General features: G+C 38.1%; 1 protein-coding gene across 6 annotated transcripts in view; it reads left to right on the top strand.

Moving 5' to 3' along the window:
• The window catches only part of KCNQ5 (potassium voltage-gated channel subfamily Q member 5), a 300,316-nt gene extending 279,684 nt beyond the window's left edge, over positions 1–20,632 (top strand). For 4 of the 6 annotated variants that reach the window (XM_062571072.1, XM_062571070.1, XM_062571069.1 and 1 more), the window contains 4 exons: positions 7,487–7,595; positions 14,989–15,120; positions 16,668–16,794; positions 17,219–19,358. In XM_062571072.1, the coding sequence (XP_062427056.1) occupies positions 7,487–7,595; positions 14,989–15,120; positions 16,668–16,794; positions 17,219–18,160 (1,310 nt within the window). In that variant the 3' untranslated portion in view covers positions 18,161–19,358. Of the gene's footprint in view, positions 1–7,486; positions 7,596–14,988; positions 15,121–16,667; positions 16,795–17,218; positions 19,359–20,609 lie in introns of those variants that run through there. The other 2 variants (XM_062571068.1, XM_062571071.1) reach the window with 2 other exon arrangements.
• Positions 20,633–21,294: the final 662 nt, after the last annotated feature.

Raw genomic sequence — 21,294 nt, 5'->3', positions numbered from 1 at the left:
AACTTATACAAGCCCATATATGATGAGATAAAAAGACATTTTATTAGTAATATATCAGTCTGTGCTAGACAGGAGATTTATGTTCATGTGATTGTTTAACTTGATGGTAGAGCTCTCATTTATTACAGTTGTCACTGTAGTTAATTAGTAAGATCTTATAAAAATAATCTAGCATTCTGATCAAAGCTCCAAGTCATTTTTTCATTTTGTGTAAATAGTACGGTTCATTGGTTTGGAGGAGTTATTTCAGTTTATTCCAGCGGAGGACCTAGCCACATGAGTCTGTAATTTAGTCTCTGTCTCTATAGTCTGCCACGGTATGTACCTTTGCTCACTTAACTGAGCACTTACTCAGGGGTCACAAGTGAGCTGAGCTTCTCAGTTTCTCAGTGAGGGTGAAAAGCAGAGCACCATATGGAGAGAGGCATTATTTGCATGAGTTTCACTCTTCAGTAGTGAGTGGAGAACATGAGTTACAAAGTCATTCTGAAAGGATACTCATAAAACCTTCCAACCACCACTTGCACCAAATCTGAAATATTTTAGCAATGCTGTCATTTTTATGAAATGTTGTTGGTGAAATCCTGCACGGCGACTGTTTTGTAGCTCTCTGAAGCTAATGCTGGCATCCTCCCATCTCACCTGGAAACCTTTGCTTTTTCCAAGGATGGGCAAGGGAGAATGCAAAAGAGCAGAGCTAGCCTTCAGGGACAAAATGCCTTTGCCTACAACTAAAATCCCCTTCAGACAACAGGACCTGGAAATTTCCCAGTGCTTAGGGCTTGCATTAGTCCTTATAACCATATCAACTGACGTGTGCTGTAAGGACACGTGAAGAGACAGTCAATTAGGCATGACACTTAGCCCATTAGTTCCTAGTTCTACATAAATATCTTTTATGTAGTGTATGTAGAATAGCAGAGGTGTGTATATACATATACACTAAAAGCATGCATACATGCATGAAAAATCACTTTAGAGCAACCCATCATTTTTCTTTCTTATTCTTCTCAAGCTAAACTTGTTGGCTAATGTGCCACTATTTATAATAAGATCTGCAATTTTTACTGCAGAATTATTGTGCATATAATGAATTGTTTTTAGAAAGTCTCCTAGTTCTCCAAATCATCACTCAAAATGAAAAGGACTCCTTTTTAACTAAGTAGTGGGAGCTGTTCCATGAAATATTGCCAGTGCCAAAAATTTTTGAGTAGTTAAATAATGACTAAAGATAATTGAGAGTTATTAGCAGGGAATGCTAACATTTTAGATATTTGGAACTTGCATGGGTTATTTGATAACTAATATAAAATAAGCTTCTGACCTTAAAATAATTGCGCATGTAAAAAAGAGACTAGGTATATCCTCAACATGTAAAAAACACTCCACCAACCCTGTCCTCCATCTTTGCCAAATTTGAGCTGGTTTAGAAATACATTTCAAACAGAAAATGTTGTTGATGGTATTCTTTATAACATTCTGTTTATAAAGCTCCATACTGCACTATAGCTACAAATTCCAGGTCTGATGTCCTCTTCTGTCCCTCATCTGGAAATCTACTTTTTCAGGAGAGAAGAAAGGGTAGAAGAAAGAGGATATGGGTGGAGCACTGTCCCACTCTCCATAGGTACCTCCTGTACGGTGGCAGCTCAGGTTGTGCTTTACAAAAGTCACAAGGTAGAGGGAGTTTCTTAAGAGTGCATGCAGTAAAGCCCTGCACTTTCAGCCTGCCTCAGCTATCAGAGAGGCATCAGTTTCTTTCTTCTGCTGCCAGATTTCTTTCAAGCGTGGAAATGGCAAATATTCTGTAAAAACTTCTTGGAGAAAGTGTCCTCAAATGCTGTCATCTTATCTTCTCCTCTCTGAATTTCACGAATACTGTCCTACACTACCAATGCTTTTTATGTTGGTTTCTAGACAAACATTAAACATTTAATGTGAAGAGTATCTGATAAAAGTGTTCTTGTCCTGTCTCCTACCTTCCGTTACAGTTAGAAGAAAGCCTTTGCTTGCTTGCTTGCTTGCTTTCAGGACCGAGAAAAAAATACGATTCACTCTCTTGGGCCTCCTTCTACTGGCCTCTGTTCTGCAAAGCACATAAACATGTGCTGCTGCATTTCTCTGTTTGGGAGAGCTTTGGATATTCTTGCCATTAGGCGTGTGTTTAAGTTCCACTCCAATTAGTGTTGCTTTTTTCAGTTGATTTTTCCTATGGAGCTTAGTAAACAATCACGATTAAAACAATTTGTGTGCACTGTTTCTTGAAAGACAGTCAGCTTGTTTCTGCTTTAAAGCAGAGGAGAATTTGAAAGGAAATCATTGCTAGGAGCAGTTAAGGGAACTTGGATTCATGGCTCAACAAACAGGAAAATAGCAAAAGTGAACCAATGAGAGATTTCATAAAAGAAATTTAATTTACTAGGCTGAGACACATTTTATTTTGACGAAGGGAAATCGTATGAATTATATGAACGAAAACCATGAAGATGTTCATACTTACCATAATTTTCTGAAGGAGAAATACATCCAGGAGCTCTCCTTTTTTTTTTTTTTTTTTTTTTTTTAACAGAATATGGGCTAAATTCCTAAATCTTGAAAACAAACACTCAGAATGAAGAAAGGTACTTCAAAGGCAGTGTAAAGCTGAGTGAAACGTGCCAAGCTTGCGGGCATCCTACACCTAGCCAAGCTGCACATCTGATATTACTGAGAGCAGCGTAATAGGTGTTCTGAATTACTTTCGAAGGGGACTAAAAGAACAAAATAATGGGAATATTACACTTCCAACATTCGTTCTTGAACAGGGGATGTCCTCTGACCTCAGTGTGGCTGTTTACAGTGAGGCAGTTTGGAGTTTAAGACTGCACTAGTGTCTGAGCACCTCTCCTGTAGCCGACCTGTCTGAAGGCACCTCCCAAAGGCTTACGCTTCCCTTCTGCATTAAGGTGGGATGAGCTGTCCTCCAACAACTTTGAATTTATGGCTAATTTTACTTGCCTCAAAGTTAGCTGTGAAAACTCCTTTTCTTTCTGGCCACTCATGCAGAAAATGAGTACAGAAATGAGTGTGCCCTGCCAGGGCATTCTTCACTGCAATCTTTGATGGCCAAGAGCAGCTCTGTGCTCAGACTAGACTGTGGAGCAGACTAGAGAGTTGCATTATGAATTGCTTGAACTTCAGTTCTCATTTCGAACCCTGGATTTTGAATGGTAGTAATAAATTACAGCTTGGTGTAACTTAGCACCTGTGAAAACGAGGCCACCATTCATTTCTCACCTTGAGTCATGCATTTTGATGACAATCAGATGTGCTTTTTTTAGCAAGTTGAAACACTACTATGCTGTAACGTGAATAAGGAGTTACAGGCAGACTGTCAACTTTAGGCACCTATGTTAGAATCTGCTGTGTCTAACAGGTGGGTACTTAGCCTCAGGAGAATGATTTCGATTGCCCTTCTGTACAGTCAGCAGAAGATCTAAGCACTTCTGCAGGCTTCCAAGAAACCAGTCAAAGAGTCTATATTAGGAATCATTTTACTGTTGACTGTTAGGAGCACTTCTGTAGGCCCTTTCATGGTGCCTGCACATATACTTATTCAATGCTAGCTTATGGTTGCTAGTATATAGCAGTTCCCAGAAAACAAATTAAAGAGAAGATTATAAAATCTTTTCTATTTCGTTGAACAGGCAAATAATTAAAATATGTTACTAACATTGAAAGTATGGAGCTATGATCAGAACAGTGTCACAGTTTTACTGAAGCCAAAGTATGTTGTTAAACAGAAAACACTTCTAAGAAATGACAAGTGACATTTGCAAAAATAATAAATCAAGCCTTGCGCATAAGTTTTGCACAGAGACATATGAAATGCTGCTATGAACTCATAAATTTTTTGTCAGTGACCAGAACAGGGTAATTTTTAGCTGATTCATTTGGGAGAGTCATAAATGACTGGAGTTTGTAGAAAGAATGCATGCACTGCACACTGGGTCAAACTGGGAAATACCAGCACGGGCCATCATCAAGATGGGACTCCCAAGCTGCCCAGGCAACCAGCTGGAAAGACATGGCAGCTTTCAACTGTTGGGCTCCCTGTGGGAATTAAGAGCTGTGTTGTCTGAAGGGGGTGTTTGAGTTGCTCTGTTTAGCTTGTGATGGAGGGTCCCCAAGAGGAAAGGATCAATCGGTGCTAAAGCCAGGGATGGCGGGGGGGACGGTGAGGTTGGCGGGGCTCAGGCAGAGCAGCTGCCTCTGGAGCTTGCGCACGAGTAAACTGCCACTGCGCCTGAACTTTGATTTCAGTGAGTATTTAAACTGGAGTTTTTCCCAAAATCTCACTATGTGTTTCCCAAACTTCTTCCCAAGTCAGCTCCGCGTTGCAAAGAAATGCGAATGTTTCCCACGTGAGTCAAACAGGATTTATGGCTTTTCCTCCTAAGTTTTGTTGACACGTGATACTGAGTACCTGCTCAGCAGTGAGGCAAATTCATGTGGGAAATCGGTATCAATGGAAATCTTAGAAGGAAAAAAATTGATTTATTGAGAGTAGTATCTCAGTTTGACACTAGCTTAAATTTAAAACAATTTTTCCATGTCTAAAAATTTTGCCAATTTTCTATCCACATGTGAGCAACATGGAAAACAACACAGATTGCACCATTTTTTTTCCTCCAAACAGTTCTGCAACAATATACTGCATTAAAGAAGCCCTTTTATTAATGATGCTGTACTTGGCAAAGGACCCGGGAACTCTATCAGCAAGGGAATCGTTTAGAAACATGTTTATTTTAAACTTTCAGGTTGGAGTCTTCTGTTTCACCGGGGTTACACAGTTGTAGCTCTTGTGACCTTGGCAGAACTATGCCTAATTTACACCAGCATAACTGAGTAGAATCAACCCCGAGAGAGCCACTGGAACTACCATTAGTGTAAAATATCTCTATTTTTAGTACAGCATTTAGAAATGAGCTGGGAGATTTCAGCACTGCGAGAGGTTCCTGGAGAGGCTAATCAAACATAATGTCTGGAAAATGAGTTGAGTGAAATACTTAGCACCTTTGGAGGTGGCCTTTTAGGTAGTTTTAGACCTAACAAAATAACTACATAGTTTATTTTAGCTAATCACATTTTTGGGCAGGGGTCCAAACATTTGGTAGGCAGGACAGATGGAGAGACATACACGTTTTATGTATAAGATAAGTAGAGTCGGTAGCAAAGCTTTTGGAGTGCCAGAAAAAAGCACTTGTATCATCATTGGAAGCGTGACTTACAATCCTAGCATGGCAGGGGAGATCCCAAAGGCTGAATACAGAAAATTTCACTTTTACAATATAAAAAAAATTTTTTTAAGCTTGAACTTGGTTGCTTCATGTGTTACACAAAGACATTATTAACTTGGCTATAAATCATCTCTCTTCCTACACTGTGTTAAGCTGATGTAAAGATAAAACCTCCAGCTCTTCACAGCTATAGTAGATGTTCCTCTTGGATGTACCAGTTCAGCAACAGTCAAAAAAGCAAAGATTTTCTAGAGGGTTATCTATAAACCAGAGGAAGTTCACTTCTCCCCTTTGCCACAGACACATGGGTGTAACCAAGCCACTTACTGTCGATATCTCACTTTCTTTCTATACAGTAATAAAAACTGCCCTTTGGCTGCTCTGAGTTGTGCCAGAGGTAGTCTGAGTTCATGAATCATGAAAATCATGGAAAGTATAAAAGGATCTTTGCTGCCTTTTCCTGTCAGATCTGTGCCAGCTGTGAACCCATTGCAACATAAAATTAAGGTCTTATAAGGAAATAAACAATGCCACAACTTTATTTTTTCAGTTCCTGTCCAAAAATGGTATTCAAACTAATGACCTTTATATTTTAAAGACTCTGTTAACATTTGAGGCCATGACTTTACAAGTCATATCTCATCAAAATAAACTATTACGGCCAAATATTAAATCTATGAAGACAGTGATGCAGCTATACCTATTCCTGAACATGTAGCTTAGTACAGTCTTCTTTATTCTAAGATAATAGCTTTTTTAGATTTAAAAATACGAAATTTGAGGCCCTTTTAACTGATAAAGAATGCTTTTTATCGTCACTTACAATCTTTGTGAAAAAGAAACTTGCAAAAAATATACCCCAAAACATTTGTGTGTGATTTTGCTTCACATTTACTTATAATAAAACTCCCCTAAGGCAGTTTACTTGCAGTGTTTCTGGATGACTAAGCCTACGTTTTAAGTAACAGCATGAATATAGGGAGAAACATAGGGCTGGGAAGAAATCCTCCTCCATTACTGAGGGCTACCAAATCCCATCTTTTTTCTCTATTTTCTGTGTCACTTTTTCATTTCACAGGCTCTTCCTTAGCATGTAGAGGCACTTACAAGTTGAAATACACCTCCCGTGAGTCTAAGCCGCTCCATCTGGGCACCTACGCAGGGGAAGGGAGGCTGGTTAGGGGGAAAAAACACCTCTGTTTAAGGCTGTTGTACCTCCTGTAGCTTCAAGACGTACATGGCATACTGACATGTAGTGTCCCTGTCTTCCTTCCTGCATTATCTATATATATATTATATATTATATATCTATATATTATATATTATATATCTATACACATATATAAAAATGTTATATATTATATATATTATATATTATATATCTATATAAATGCCACTCCAGGGCATTTGAGGTCTGTAGGCCTTTGGGGATGAACATCCATCCCTGTTTCCTGTGTTTGTTCAGGAACCTGGGGCACTGCTGGGAACTCTCATTAATTTGCAAATGGTACCGCAGCAGAAGCGGGGTTAGGAAAGGATAGAGGATCAATTTCTTTCAGGGAAATAGATTCAGTAACTTGGCTTAAGCTCTTATTGCAAAGGCAAACTGTAGTATTTACATGGCTCAGAAGTTTTAAGAGCAACTGCTGATCCGTGATGGATGTCATTCTCTATTGATTTCTGCCACAAAGATACTGCATTTATTCTACCTGTGTTAAAATGTTGGATCATTCCACTGCCTCCTCAGTAAATGAAATGGATCTTCTGCTTTGCCTTAAATGTCATGCTCATTCATGGTGGTAAAAACATAACAACACAACTTAAACGTCTTTTGATTCTGCCACTACATTTATTAGCTCAGCACTTTCCCTTGAAGCAGTGATTGGGATGATAACAAAGTTAGAGGCCAGGAAGGTACATACTGGTACTACACTATTCATTCAGGCTGAGAAATAACAGGGCCTTTCTTCAATTCTACCATTTACCAGTCTGCTTGGTGTATGGTTCTCCTGTCCGGCTATCCAGTCCTTTCATGACACAAGTGCAGACACAGACAAGTGCATCGTGTAATTCATAAACTCATCAAGCTCTGTCTTATTTTGATTTGTAATCCCCATTTTTCCAGAACCACTTCTCAAACAGTTAGAAAAAAAATAAGGAAAAGGTTTTTCAATGCTTATTGTTTAGTCTGCTGTTATATTTTGCAGCTGACACGACTCTGGGAACAGATGATGTTTACGATGATAAAGGATGCCAGTGCGATGTATCAGTAGAAGATCTGACCCCTGCTCTTAAAACTGTCATCCGAGCAATCAGGTGAGTGAAAAATATTAAGTGAATAAATATTGAGATTTCTGTAATTAACGTTTTAATTAATTAATTACATATCAATTAATAACATGGTAATTATCTGAACTTCTTATATGGCTGTATTTGTTACATCACAAGTAGGTTTGCTAGTATAGTTAATTTATCCTTCCTTTTCATCATTATTTTTATTAAGAGTTGAAATATTTTAACAGTTCTGTTATCATCTTTCAATATCTAAAAAATGCCATATGATTTGACATCAAAGAGAAGGAGAATAATGATTTTTGATTTCCAATATATTTCCTGTAATCCAAAATACTGTAATCCATTTTTATGTAGTTTTGCTACATGTATATTACCTTGCCTGGAAAAGTTATTTCCTATTATTTAATAAACTTGCATTTTTATTTCACTTTCATATTTCTGAAACTGTCATATGACTTCTATTGCGATGCAACTTTCTTCCGCAGGATAGTTCTGTTCTTCCAGTTGTGTAAAGCCTTGCCTACCACTATCCATTGAACCAAATATAACGGCAATAATTTAAACCTAATAGTTTCTTTCTCTTTCAAGAAAGTAGCAAACCACATTGAAACTTATGAAATTACCTGCATCGAAAACTTAAACTTAGCATTCACCCTCCAGAGACTGCCAAGGCTCTTAATCTTCCTGAATATTTTGAAGTGCGAATCTTGACAGGCAAAATTCCCACAGTAAAAGTATAAATCAACAAGCAGAGAGCTGCGTCACTCCCTCTCTGCTGCCAGTGAGCTTCATGTTATTACTGGGGGCCACCTCACTGGCTCCGGATCGCAGTTGCATCAGTGACCTGGCGCTCCTCTTAAGCAGGCAGACAGGCAGCAACCGCAAGGGATTTGGGCAGAAATCCGTAGGAAAGACGATGTTTTCCTGAAGGGAGACTCTTGCGTTAGTTCTCTCAATGCAATAGGAAGAACGAACTGTAGCTCGTTATCAAATAATTGCATGTGGTGATGACTACAGGCTACTTGTATTTCCTTCCCCTTTTTCCACTGATTGCTAATGAAGTCAGATAGTAAGGCTCTTTCTAAAGTTTTCTACAAGGCAGGACAGCTTGACAGATCATTTGCCCACGTCCATTCCAACCACCTTTCCAGTCAGCCTGGAAATGAGCCCAGAGGACGTGTCAGATGTTAGGTCCGTACGCGCAGCCATTGCAACTGACAACTCAAATGTCACTGCCGAGAACTGTCTCTTGTCAACAGTGCTTCAACAGGTGAAAGAAATCCTTCTACGCATTGGACACTCATCTGCGAGGCAGACCTCTTCCTTCAAATGGAAAATGCTCAAATTAAGAACATCAGCCTGATCTGTTGGCTCTGATACCAAAGATCCTTGTCTGTGATGCTGCAATTTTAAACAGACTGGTTGACTCTTGGCTCCAAGGTCACCTTGCCACTATATTAGCAAGTGACACCAATAGTCATCTCCTTCTTAATAGTTCCTCGAGACCTCCTACTTGACATTTTAATATTAACTAAATTCATGGAGCCTCTTTTCAAAGACACTACTAGATCATTCAATGTAGCATCTTGATCTCTTGTTGGCTCTCTTGGTCATTATCAGCTCAGATGGAAAGTCACTGAATTGAAGGTCCTTACTGGTAAACTTCCTCCACAGAGTCCTCCACAGAAATGTTCTAATAAGAAGACCAATTTTGCAGCAGCCTTTGTATCAGACATGCACTATTTAACTCATAAGAGTAAACTTTTTAGATTATCTCCAATTTTTTCTCTGTGCACCTGATTAACCAAAGAACAATCCATTTCATCACTGAGTTTGAGAATATGAGTTTTGCTTTGCCACTTGCTATCAATCAGCAGTGAATGCTTCCCATTTCTCTCTCCAAGTGTTATGGTGTGCTTTGCTAGACTGTGAGCACATATACATCATGCTTCAGAAACATACCTTTAGTTGAGGTCTGTAAAGCAGTAATACGCAGTAATCTCCAAACTTTTGTTAAAAGCTGTACCTTTATCTCTCAAATTTAAGAGACCGATAATTCAGTCCTGAGATAGCTGATACTTGTCTTTTTTGTTATTCAGAGTGTCTGTTACCTGACTACACTGAGATCTATGCAAGCATCTGAAGAGGGATCTGGGACACTATATAGTAACTGTAGAATTTCAAGATGATAACATCTGTCTATATGGAAACTTTGTCCTCTGTCCCTTGTTTTGAAGTTTGTTTTTAGCAAGGGCTTTGAATTGCAAAGGAATTGGGGGAGGGTTGAGGCTGCTTTTCTTTGCATGATCCTGTGCAGAAGGAGCTGGAGACAGAAGGTACATGAATAGCTTCATGAGTCATCATTCAAAAGACCCCAAACCTGTGGAAAGCACACATAGTTGAATTCATTCTGGCTACATCACCTTGAAAACTGTAGTAGGAGAAACTAATAATTTTTTTTCCTGCCCAGAATGGAGGCCAAACTGCTTTACAGTGATGTATGATGTCAATCTTCCCTTTTTTGAGGGGAAAATGAAATTAGCAAAATGAATTCATGCCTGTGGCTTACGGAGGCAGGACCTCTCACAATTTTGGAATGAGAAAGAACTGGTTTTTCTCTGAAGGAAGCTCAGCATATGACCATTTCTCTCAGGTTGGGCAGCCTCAAGATAGCACAAGACAAAAATTGGGTTAGTTATAATGTTTCATTTCAGTAATTTTAGTGAGGCACTTTAATTTTGACCTTATTTATTTACTTAAATTTTTCCTAGGGCTACCTTACTGTTCAAAATAGCCCTTGGATTTTAACCAAACAACCCCCCAAAAACTTTCATTCAGAAATGATCAAAATGGGAAATGAAGAAAATAGCCCTTTCCTGCAAACCATTGCAGTTTTCTTAATATATTGGCACTTTCCAAGAGTTGAACTCCCAACTACTCCTGCAGTAGAACAGTCTAGTTGTTGTTTGATACTAACTCAGGCTGGTATCAAAGAGCAATATAGCAAGAGCAGAAAACATGACAAATATACCAAAAGCTTGTGGTATATTGAGCCTTTGTGTCAGCAGCTTTTGTAGTACTAGCCAGCTGGCCCTAGTCTTGTTGTGAACAAAAAGCTCTTAATATCTTGCACTCAGAGTTCCTGAAGCCTAACAAAACCACTACATTTTTCAGCTATCTCTGTTAGTTCGCAATTATGAAGGTATATAAAAGAGACTAAGAAGAAGGGTACCTTGGTTCCATATATTATCTCTGATCATTTTTGATAGTGAGAGGCACTAAATTCTGTAATATTCACTACAATGAAAATGATGGAATTATTTCATTACTTACAGAATAGTAAATTTGAGAAGCATAAGTAAATATGCAATAGGGAATAACTGCAATGGCAGGAAGATGAACTTACTGACCCAAGAAGTCATTTCCATCCTCAAATCTAGTGATTGCACAGATATGTTTTCATTTGTTGTTAAAAAGAAATAATAATAATGTGCCTAAATATAATGACACCTCAGAATTCCTGAGTTGATAAGTTATGCAATAATACAGTCATACATATTTAATAGTTAAAGAGGGAAAATATAATTTACTGTTTATGTCCTGTTTTGTTTTCTTTGAAATCTGTTTCTGCTGTGATATAAAATGTATTTTTCTTTTATCAGCCACCATGAATTTGTCCTACGGTGCTGTTTCAGAATCCTTTTTTTTTTTTTTTTTTTTTATCACAGTATGTCAGGCTTTTTCCATCCAGATGGTCTTCAGTGTTTAGGCAAGGCTATTAGATGTCTCTTTGGCTACTATAGCACCATGCTTGGGAGAATAGCATGGCTTTGGCATGTAGGCCATGAGTTAGACTCATTGCCTAGGAGAGGCTTGAGAGAGAAGACAGCATTGACCAGTCTCCCTGCACTTAGTAACTCTCAACCGCCTTTGTCTCTCGTGTCTTTGTACTGGATATTGGATACTGATCTCTATTGCCTGTTGCAGTTCAACAGGAAGAAGGGTTATTCTGGGTGAAGGGAGGACAAGGGAGACACAACTCGAGCTGCGTGCTCCTGCTCCTGCCCTCCCGGCACAGTAAGTGAGCAAACCAGCAGCGGGCATCTCCTCCAGCAGTGGGGAAACAACGCAGGAAGCACTTTGATATGATGCTGCTTTAATTCAGCACAGAAGATTTTTTTCTGCCCTCCTCTGGATGCATCAGTAGAACAGGCTGCTATTTATGGCTAATTTGTACTAGAAAATTGCTTTGGACTTGTGACCTGGGTACGTTTAGAACACAGAACATCTTCTATCACATTAAATTTGAGTTAGTAAACAAGATCTTGATACATAGAATACAGCGATATAAAAATATTGTTTTAAAAAGTCTTGGACGATAAACCGTTCTGTTCTTGTGAGTTAATCTTTACATTTTTTGCTGTTTGGTCAGTCCTAGCATTAAGTATTGCTAGTGGCCACTCAGTTTAGTTTATGGTGAGTCTTTTTCGCCCTCTTGTGGTATAACTAGGAAAGACATGCCAGGCATGTTTTGTTTGCTATACACTTACTTCTTGTGTTGAGGGCTAGTATTGCAGGTATTCAAGGTATGAATAACTTTGTGCTCATTTTTTGAACATTCTCTATATAGTTGTAATAATCTTTCATGATGAGTGTTCAGGCCTTTTAAGCTCAATTGCATAGTTATTTCAAGATACAGAAAGAAGACTGAACTTTTGAGAGTAAATAACTATGGAGAATAAACAAAATGTAGTATCTATGAAGCAGCTGCTGAGCTCTATCGCTGAAAGAATTGAGATTTTATATTTTTAGTGACTTACAGGCTTTTATAATGCCAGTCTTTTTTAACTTGTCATTTTTGCACAGTTTATGTAAAACATTTTATGTTTGAAGCAAACTGAAGTTAGTTAAGATGGTATCGTATGAGCCCATACCTGAAGCAGGAGCATAGTTACACCTCGCTGATACAGCCAGGCTACTTTCAGCCCCATAATTATCTCCTGAACTTTATGAACAAATTGTCCCTAATGACAAAAAGACTGTTATAAAGCAACAATAAAGATTTTTGTGCACAGTGATTAAGAAATTTATATGGCTGTTGATAGAAATGAATTTTGTGTCTCATCTCTTGTAAAAGCATCTGGCTGTGGGAAATTCATTTATGCTATTAATTCTCTGGCTCCACTTTTCTAACTGAGCTTCGTGTTTTTACTTTATCTAAAGAGTATAGAATAAAAAATTGTGACCACTAAAATAGTAAAAATAATAATTAAAGATACTTTCTTGTATATCAATTACATTCATTTATTCTTCATAACCTGAATAAAGAACTAAATTCCCAGAAGACTGTCTGTGCTCCCAGACTATTATGAACAGAACATCTTGGCATCATTTGACAGCTAAAAGGGAAAAAAAAATCCATATTGCAGCTTCAGAGGCCTTGGATTACGAAAGACAGCAAAAGCTATTAGTCTGTAGAATTGTCTCACAAAGGAAAAGAGGAAAGTGTATCATTTAGCATGTTTAAAACTTCATGGAGATAGGTCCTGAACTGTCAAGGTGATGGACTATTTCTAACTGGTCTTTTCCATTTTTATTTCTATAATGAAAATCATATTTCAAGCTCTATACCAGCGGAAAGCGTTCACATTTTACACTGGAAATTATCAGAATGGGATAAGTTAACAACCTAAACCCTGTGGCAAAAGACTGATATTATTTGGAAGAACATTTGTATATAATGCAGAACTCATTAGAGGATCAGTACACACTGTTAATCTGACTTTACGTAACTATTACCATAATATCCTAACTATATAAAGTATGTTTTTCCTGACATTCCACTAAAACAATGCTAATCTACCTTTATCATAGAATGAGAACCGTGTTCTGGGGCTTTTATTATCAATTCATTGTCTTACAGCTGCTAAAGACGTACATGTGTAACAGGCTAGCAGCTTATTGTCTCTGGTTTTTTTAACTACAATAGATAGCAAATATCAGCAGTTTGTGCCTGATGGGTATTCAGAAGTGCTGTAACACAAACAAGAGTGGCCCCCGTAGTTGCTCTCTCAAGGTGCTGAACCGTCTCAGTTCTCATTTACACGAATATAAGTTGCAGATGTTACTGGCTGACTTGGAAAATCTGGTCACTGTCATTCGCTTCAAAATATATGACTTCTGTTATTTCGCATTTGTGATTTAATATCAAGCTTTTAGTTCCAAAAAAAAAAAAAAAAACTTCTCAGTGGACATTACATTTCCATGTAAGTGTTACAGAAAATGTGTACAAGTCTCACATGCAAAACATATGCCATTCATCAATTTTGGATATTTACTATTATAAAATTCCTACTACTTTGCAGTAAAATTCAAGAAAGAAAAACAGCAATTCTACTAATAGTCATTCCCATTGGCACATCCAATATGGGACATGCATGAAAACTTTTCTTTAGACTGCAAACTTTGATCTTAAATCAGCAAAAGAAATAAATTAAAAACAAAACATAATCCTGAATGTTAATTAACAAATAAAAAATAATGAAAAATTGATTGAGTGCATAGATTTAAAAACTTTACAAAATGGAAAGTGAGGAGCTTAAAACGAGCACCAGAGGAAGAATATTATTTATATTCATGTAATCGATTTGCTAGAGGGATCTACCTGACTTTTTAAAGCATAAGGATATTGATTTTGATTGCTGGAAACAGAATCAAGGGATATGGAGTGTGTGCAAAACTATTAAATCGATACAGTGCAAACTTTCCTTAAAATAATAAATACATTTTTTTATATGCACACATTTATCATATGGGAGGATCTGGAAATAAGATGTCAGGCTCTATCATTGTAGCTATTCAGAATTAGAAAACCAGATATGCAAAATACGAGGGGCATTTACTAACCAAAAATGCACCTTTCAAAGGAAGCAGATCAGCAACAAAGAAAAGGTGCATTTGTTCCAAACTTGCGAATGACATAAGAAAGCACGTGATACTAACGTTTTGGTTTAGAAAGTAGCCTAAGCAGAAATGTAGCTTAAATGATATGGATAGTCTCACTCACGTCAGTGGAGCTAATCACAGGCTTCAGTTAATTGTGTACTTAGTACCTTTCAAATTAGCACTGAGCATGAAAAAGCAAGATAGGTGTATAGTGATAAATTAAACATGCTCTTCAGAATTATGCTACCTGATCTTCCTTACATAACAATCCAAAGGGGTAACTACCATCTATTTGTACTTACAAAAATAATTTTGTAAAAAGAATATTTCATTTCTATGTTATTCCTATTCTGAAGAAAATATCTTCATTATTAAAAGAAATCAGCTGTAGATATTCTGATATTTGAATCTATTGCATTGTTTTGCACTTGTTTTGAAGATCAATCTGGGAAATGCTTTTTCCTTGCAGAATTATGAAATTTCATGTTGCAAAGAGAAAGTTTAAGGAAACGCTTCGCCCATATGATGTCAAAGATGTCATTGAACAGTACTCAGCAGGTCATCTGGATATGTTATGCAGGATTAAAAGCCTTCAGTCACGGTAAGGAAAGAATCATCTTTGGTCTGCTCCGCATAAGCATCCTGTTATGTCATTCCACTGCATGATGAATATTGGTAACATTTAACATTTCTGTGTTATATTTGGGTACAAATTCCCATCTATGCTTCAACCAAGCCTCTCTTTCTGTGAACACAGCTGAGCCACAAATTAAATTGGGTGAAAACGAGCAAAAAAGTATGCATCTAAGTTATCCCCAGAAAAAGGAAGTCTGAACATAGATTATAAAAAAGTAATCCTTTATCTATGAAATTCATTCATAAAGGAGGAATTTAGCCAGAAAGTTGCCAAAAGGCTGAGGTCAACATTGATAGCTGACCAACAGAGGCCACCACCTCTCCTGCCCTCAGCAAATCTAGCCCTAGCTTTGCCAGACAATGGCTCAGTTCCAGCCTCCGATTAGTGCCAATGTAAAAAAAAAAAAAGTGTTTGTGAGCTGTGGTTGGGACCACAGAGAAACGGCAGAGATGCTTGAACAAACCCTGCCTTTCCACTGCTTCTCCCACTCAGCCCTTTATCAATGCTATCTGGAGGCTGAATGCCTCACTTACTTTGGGAGATGAAAAATACTAAAATAGCTCTTCCTTCTATAAGGAAACAGGTGAGAAGATCCAAGGGAAACATGGGATGGAACAAATACCCTCTTTAAAGCTTTTTCTTAAATTATTTTCCTTGTCCCATGCCATTATTTGAAATAGGCCGTAAGTTCAGTTGTGCCAGGTCTGCGTTCAGTCAGCAGAGGCTGTGTCTGCACTATGAAGTGGGGACACCCTGCAGCAGGCCCAGTATCTTGTCCAATGACAGTCCAGCCTGAAGGTTTAGTCAGTGTGCGATAGTCATAAATTCCCAATCTTCCTTTCAGTGGGAAGCGTGGGGCCAGCCTGTGCATGCAGAAGCAGCCTGGCCACGGCGCAGTCCTGGCTGAGAGCTGGTGGCTACAGGTGGTCCAAATGGGACACGAGCAGGAACAAAATAGGGACCCCAAATAGGAACAGCTAGTCTTCCAAACCCAGGGGGACTTTGCACTGTCTCAGCATGACTTGGTAAATAAACCGCCTTTATGCTATTCCCCCCTTTTTTGCTATCTGTATGTTTTAAAATGTTTATCTAGTGGCAGAGAATCTAAGTCAAATAAATCTTTTAAACACTTAATCATAATTGCTTATTGGAACTACAACGAATGGTAACCAGAACAACCAGAAGTGTTTTCAGACTAACACTTACTAGTTTTTGATTAAAGAGTTTCCCACAAATTTGAATTGATTACCTCATTTGTGTGTTTAACATAGTTCAATACTAGGAGTGGATATGACTTTATTTTCATGTAATTTCTTGCTTGATAATCTCCAAATGCTCAAAAATCACTCCATATTTTCTTTTATTTTTTATTTTTTTTTTAATAAATTTATACTCTTTCTCAGGTGCTCTTCTGACATCCTATGATTCTAATTTTTAATATATATAGATAGTGAACGCTTCCATAGTATCACAGTTTTCAGAAATCATAACAGCCATTAATTCTCTTACAGCGTCGACCAAATTCTTGGAAAAGGACAAATCACAGCAGATAAAAGAAGCAGAGAAAAGAATACTGCAGAGAATGAGACAACTGATGACCTTAGCATGTTAGGGCGTGTAGTCAAGGTGGAGAAGCAGGTAGAGTAATTACCTTTTGTCTTGTTCTATTGCTCTTACTTTCTGTGTATTTTATTGACGGTTTCAGATGTTGAACAAGTAACATATTTTCTTCTGATATCTGCATCATTTACATATTGAAATAAAACATACACAATTTGTTTTACCCTGTGTTCTATATACAGAAATGTAAGAAAGGAAAAATCACAAGTTACTAAATTCCCACACACACACACTTTAGCTTGCTTATGAAAAATCTATAGCTCCAAGGCTTTCAAAACATTATTTTCCAAGAGTTGCTAGCTTCTATTTATAGAAAAAGAATTACCTGATTAGGCACCTAACTTTTTTTCTCTTCAGCAGTTACATTTTCTCTTTGCTTGGATTCCAAATATTTTAAATTAGTATTTTGCATTAATGTTAACCTTTTCCTCTCCACCTGTAGGTTCAATCCATTGAGTCAAAACTGGACTGTCTGTTAGATATTTATCAACAAGTTTTACGAAAAGGATCTGCATCAGCACTCACTTTGGCTTCCCTTCAAATGCCAGCTTTTGACTGTGAGCAGACTTCTGATTATCAAAGTCCAGCAGACAGCAAAGATTTGTCTAATTCTGCACAAATTAGTGGATGTGTATCCAGATCAGCTAGTGCCAATCTGCCTCGTGGCCTACAGCTTATCCTGACACCAAATGAATTTAGCACTCAGGCTTACTATGCTTTTAGTCCAGCTATGCATAGTCAAGCGACGCAAGTGCCAAATGATGGACCTACAGCAGTTAGTAATACATCAAACCAAATAAACCAGGCATCTAAGCCAGCAACTCCCACAACATTACAGATACCACCTTTCTCATCAATGAAGCATATCAGTAGGCCTGAGCCCGTGCATATAATTCCTGTAACCACACAGGAAAATATTTCCGATGTCACCGCTTGCCTTGTTGCATCAAAGGATAATGGACAAGTTGCGCAGCCCAGTGCAGCAAAGGATCTCACATGGAGAAAAGGTTTTGATACAGAGGGAGAACCTTTGCTCTCGGTTAAACCTGTGGGGCAAATGGATTTAGGAAAATCTTTATCTGTACAAAACCTTATACAGTCCTCAGAAGAACTGAATGTACAGATTGCTGGTAGTGACTCCAGCGGTTCAAGAGGTAGCCAAGACATATACTCCAAATGGAGGGAGTCAAAATTATTTATAACTGATGAAGAGTTGGAAACAGAGGCAGGAACAGAGACTACTGAAGCCATCTCTCGCCCGTTAGTGGAAACAACTCTCTCTGCTGACTCTCTAAGGACTGGAATATCAAGATCATCTCAAAGCATTTGCAAGCCAGGGGACGGTACAGAAGCACTCAGTCTGCTCCATGTCAAACTCAAATAACAGCTTGTGGGCTTTCTTCATTGGCTGGGTAATTCATCTAGTCATACATATCATAGCATGAACTATTTTGAAAGCCTTTTTTAATAAGATAAAGTCACAAGAATCAGGATGAATCCGAAAGGCAGTTGAATGAGCCCATATCTTCTAGTTGCATGAAAATGCATGTTTAAGCGATGGCTAAAATTCAAATTTATACCTACAGTACAGCAGCCTTTCATGTAGTACGGTAGGTTTAAATAATGAGTTATCAGCAAAGCTAATGCTGCAGGATGTATCAAAAAGCAAAAATTTGAGCATTTAGACCTAGTGCCGTTTCCACAGGGCAGAAGTAAAAATCGTAAGTTTTAAAGCACTTTGCTTCTGAACTAATTAAAATATATATATATATGTCCTGATTTAGATGATAGTTTATGTTTACAACAAAAGAAATTATCTACAGCTGCTAGCAAGGTACCAAGGAAACCAGTATTAGATGGGATTAGAAATGGCTGCCAGTTGCAAGATATTCACATTAGCTCATCAGTAATCAGTTATTTTAACTCTGAAAAACAGAATATTAATATCTGTCTAATTTTTGGTGATTTAGTGTTGTGGCAGAAGTACTTGACTCACTACTTTCAGGTTGTTCTTTAAAAGGAGAGCATTCTTTTGCTGTGAAGAACTCATATTCTAAAGATTGGGGCTGGCCTCAGAAGTGGATAATTTGGGCAACTGCACTAGAAATTCATGGGTACCTCTCCTTCTTCCAGTCTTAGTGAGGAGCTATCGTGTGTGTCTGAAATACTTTGGCAGTAGCATGTCGAGGCAAGGAGCAGGCATGCCTTTACTGTAGAAGCAATATTTCCTGATGTGGAAATTTTGGCAGTTTTCCTGGCTGCTACAACCTGATACCATGACAGCACTTCATAAGTCTGGGAAAGGAAGGAAAATGAGGAACTGCAATGCAATTCCTCTGAAATGCAGTGGAAAAAAAAGGGTAAGACAGGGAAGAGAGAAAGACAACACAATCAATGAAGAAAAAGAATATGGATTTAGATGGGCAGGAAGGGAAATGATCCCAGAAATAAAAGAAGGGAGGTAAAGACAGGACAAGATCTTTTAAATTCCAGCCTGTCAGTCACAGATACCAAATGCTATTTCCAAAAAGGCCATGTAGGTATTCAGAAATGGAAGTCATTGTAGGGAAAAACATCTTAAGTGAACAAACTGAATGCAGTTGTGTGTTTTGTTGTTTTGTTTTGTTTTGTTTTAATAAAAGAGGAGGAGAGAGTAAAAGTGTTCATACTCTTATAGCTCAACACTGTAATCCAGCTGTAGTGATTTCTTGTGAACTTTCCAAGAAAGGACCTTCAGGCTCCTTCCTCCTAATACCCAAGTTTTAAAATTCAAAGCCTGCACCAGACTGAGCATTGCTGCTTCATACATCCTCTTTCTTTCTTATGCTACTTATGTTTCCCCTGTGCTGAGATGCAAGTGTTGTGTCCATGCCTACCTGCCTGTCCCCAGCAAGGCTTCGCCATTTGAAGAGCCCCTGGGGAGTCAAAACAGGCTTTAGCTCTTCCCAACTACACAAGGTTTCTGTTTGTTTCTTCCCCCAAACTCTTACCCTACCTGCACCACAGGCTTGTTGTAGGCAACCTGACTTGGGCTCAGCTTCCCTATAGCGACAGGAGCGTCAAATGTATGGGGGTGCCAGTGCCAGCTCACTCAGAGCAGTGTTTCCTCAAGGCCCAGACTTGCTGGGAAACTACGGTATACATCAAAAATGTCACTCCAGTCTTAATCATGGCTAAATGCTGTAGATTGTATCATGAAGGACTTGATCTGTTTACTATGAAACAATTGTAATTTCTGCTTCCAGATCTCTTTTACAGAAGTATTTCTGGATGCTACATGATAACCTTATTATGTGAAAGTAGATGCAAACTGCGGAGTGTGTATAGCGCGCAGTTACAGGGGGCCCATAGACGGTATGCTGCGCTCCATGGCTTATGCTGGAGCAAAGCTCAGCTGTTAAATTCTGAAAGACACCTTAAAGCACAATTTCCTCATCACTAATTTGCCATATAATTTACCATATTCAGCTTTTGCTGTTTTCTTTAATGTGTGGGCTGATCGTGCTAAAGTCTGACTGCAACAGTCATTTTGTGTGGATAAATAGGGGTTTTTCTTCCATAGCTCAGTTCATTTAACTATTAACTTACCTAAATGCCTGCCATTTATCCAGACAAATCTGTATATTTAAAGTATTATACAAAATTTAAAAACTTAAAAGCTTTAAGTCTTCTCTTTCTTTTCCCTAACAGTTTTTGGTGCCTTTCTTTCCTCTTATGTGAAGCCTCTTGCTGGCCTAAGCATAAACCTGCACTTAGGTTCAGTTAAGGAGCAAGAGATGAGGCATACGGTACCTATGTGTCAGTAATGAAACTCACCTCCCCTCTCTCATTAGGTAGAAAAATAAAGGCATCACGAATTGGACTCCAATCTTCCACCTTCATCTGCATGAGCGGATCGTTGCACCCCCATTGAGCCTGGGAGTCAATGGGAGAACTTAGTATTGGCTCTGACTTTACCAGAAGCAGGGCCTTGGGTTTTGCTGATAATTTATCTCACTGAACTTGGTATTTTTGCCTTAAATGACATGCTTGAGTCCTTCTAATTTTAAGTTAATTTATTTAATACAATTTTGTGCACAAAGAAATGAATTCTATAAATTATGTATGAAAATGTTAGTGTCTTTACAAAATCCAGATCATATCTCTTCAAGTTATGATTTAAAATCCTATTTTTTTCTTTTATGCTCACCATTATTATTTTTGTAGCTGCAAGTCTTATCATATAGGAATTTGTTAACATTGTATTGATAGAACATAGAAAGAATAGTGAATATATGAAATTCTGGAGAAGAAGAATTGTTTTTGGATTTTTTATGAGCTTTGTTCATATTTCCTCAAGAGTTTCCTGCTTCCATGCTCTCTAACTACAGTGTCATGACTGTCAGTCTTTCATTGGTTTCAAAAAAGAAGGACCTGTCTGGCTTTTCAAGTCTTGTCTGGAGCTGCTAAATAAACTCAAGCTCATGATAGCTAATAGGAATTTTCCGTGAGTAGGCACAGAAGACAACATTTTGCTCT

The sequence above is a fragment of the Rhea pennata genome, chromosome 3 (assembly GCF_028389875.1).
Source record: "Rhea pennata isolate bPtePen1 chromosome 3, bPtePen1.pri, whole genome shotgun sequence".
Lineage (NCBI taxonomy): Eukaryota > Metazoa > Chordata > Aves > Rheiformes > Rheidae > Rhea > Rhea pennata.
This window is presented reverse-complemented; position numbering and strand designations above follow the sequence as displayed.